The sequence below is a fragment of the Penaeus monodon genome, chromosome 29, assembly GCF_015228065.2.
Source record: "Penaeus monodon isolate SGIC_2016 chromosome 29, NSTDA_Pmon_1, whole genome shotgun sequence".
In the NCBI taxonomy this organism is placed as follows: Eukaryota; Metazoa; Arthropoda; class Malacostraca; order Decapoda; family Penaeidae; genus Penaeus; species Penaeus monodon.
Window position 1 is genome coordinate 28507286 of NC_051414.1, and position 1236 is coordinate 28508521.

General features: G+C 42.2%; 1 protein-coding gene across 1 annotated transcript in view; it reads left to right on the forward strand.

Annotated features, from left to right (window-relative positions):
* LOC119591821 (ryanodine receptor-like) overlaps positions 1 to 1236 on the forward strand; it is a 15858-nt gene that overhangs the window by 2736 nt on the left and 11886 nt on the right. Inside the window, exons 3-4 of the mRNA XM_037940565.1 lie at positions 31 to 277; positions 968 to 1150. Coding sequence (XP_037796493.1) covers positions 31 to 277; positions 968 to 1150 — 430 coding nt within the window. The remainder of the gene's footprint in view (positions 1 to 30; positions 278 to 967; positions 1151 to 1236) is intronic.

The following is a 1236-nucleotide window of genomic DNA, read 5'->3' on the forward strand; positions in this document are numbered from 1 at the left end:
TCCACTCGCAAACACGCATCCATGCCCAAGCAATCGTTAATGCATACCCGTCTTCGTCCCTCCTGCAGGAATCACCGGAACCCGAATCGAAGGGCGTGATGTCGAAGGTCCTTGCCATCCTCAGCGGGAACAAGGAGGAGGCTCCGGAACCCCCGGCCAAGGAACCCATCGCCCTCGACAGCGCCGACAAGTTCAAGAAGGTCCTGGTGAACACGATCGTTCGCTGGGCATCCGAAACCTTCATCGAGAACCCTATTCTTATCAGGGAGATGTTCAGGTGAGTCGAGCGGGAGCCTTGGCTGACGGAGGCGCAGAAAGGAGATGGAATGAGGGATACACTATCGTCTCGAAAGTAAGATTAAAATAGATGTTTTGCAAAATTTTAACTGATATAAGTAAAGCAGTCAGGTTACTGCGTTGTTAATAAGATAGGCTTACCTGAATATAAGTTAATATAGAGATAGAATGTTAATCGGCATAGGTACAGATCGTTAGTGATGGTGGTAAAGACGTAAACATTGTGGAAAATAGTGAAGCTTATATTGGTCATGCACTGTAAATAGTGTCTATTAATGTAAATAGAAAGTATCATGGAAAGCCAGTATTCTACATTGTTAAAAAGGTATGCTTACCTGAAGTTAATACGGAGATAAAATTTTAATCGGCATAGATACAGATGGTTAGTGATGGTCATAAAAACGTAAACATCATGGAAATAATATTTTTAAATGGTTATATATATCCAAAAGAATCTAGAAATTGATGCACTATGTAAATAGACATATAGATAAACTAAAGGTGGGCACACAAAAATTTTATACGAAAAATAATATTTGTATAGACGTGCACATAAAGTAAAGATGGGAGACACGTGATACATTTAAAAATTGTATACAAAAAATGATTTTCATATAAAGACCAAAAATGTATCCTTATCTCCACCTAAAGAAAAAATATTTCCCTACAGCCTGTTACTGCGACAGTATAACAGCATCGGGGAGCTAATGACGGCCCTGGAGAAGACCTACGTCATCAGCAGCAACACCAAGAAGGACGTGGAGACACTGTGGCTGTGCCTGAGTAAAGTGCGAGCTCTCCTGCCTGTCCAGATGTCGCAGGAGGAGGAGGAGCTCATGAGGGAGTTGCTGTGGTGAGTGACCCTGTGTCAGCTGTTAGTGGTGTTACTTCTGCGAAAGTCAAGCTGTTGGTGCGAACGGTGGTGTTGTTTTTTTCCTT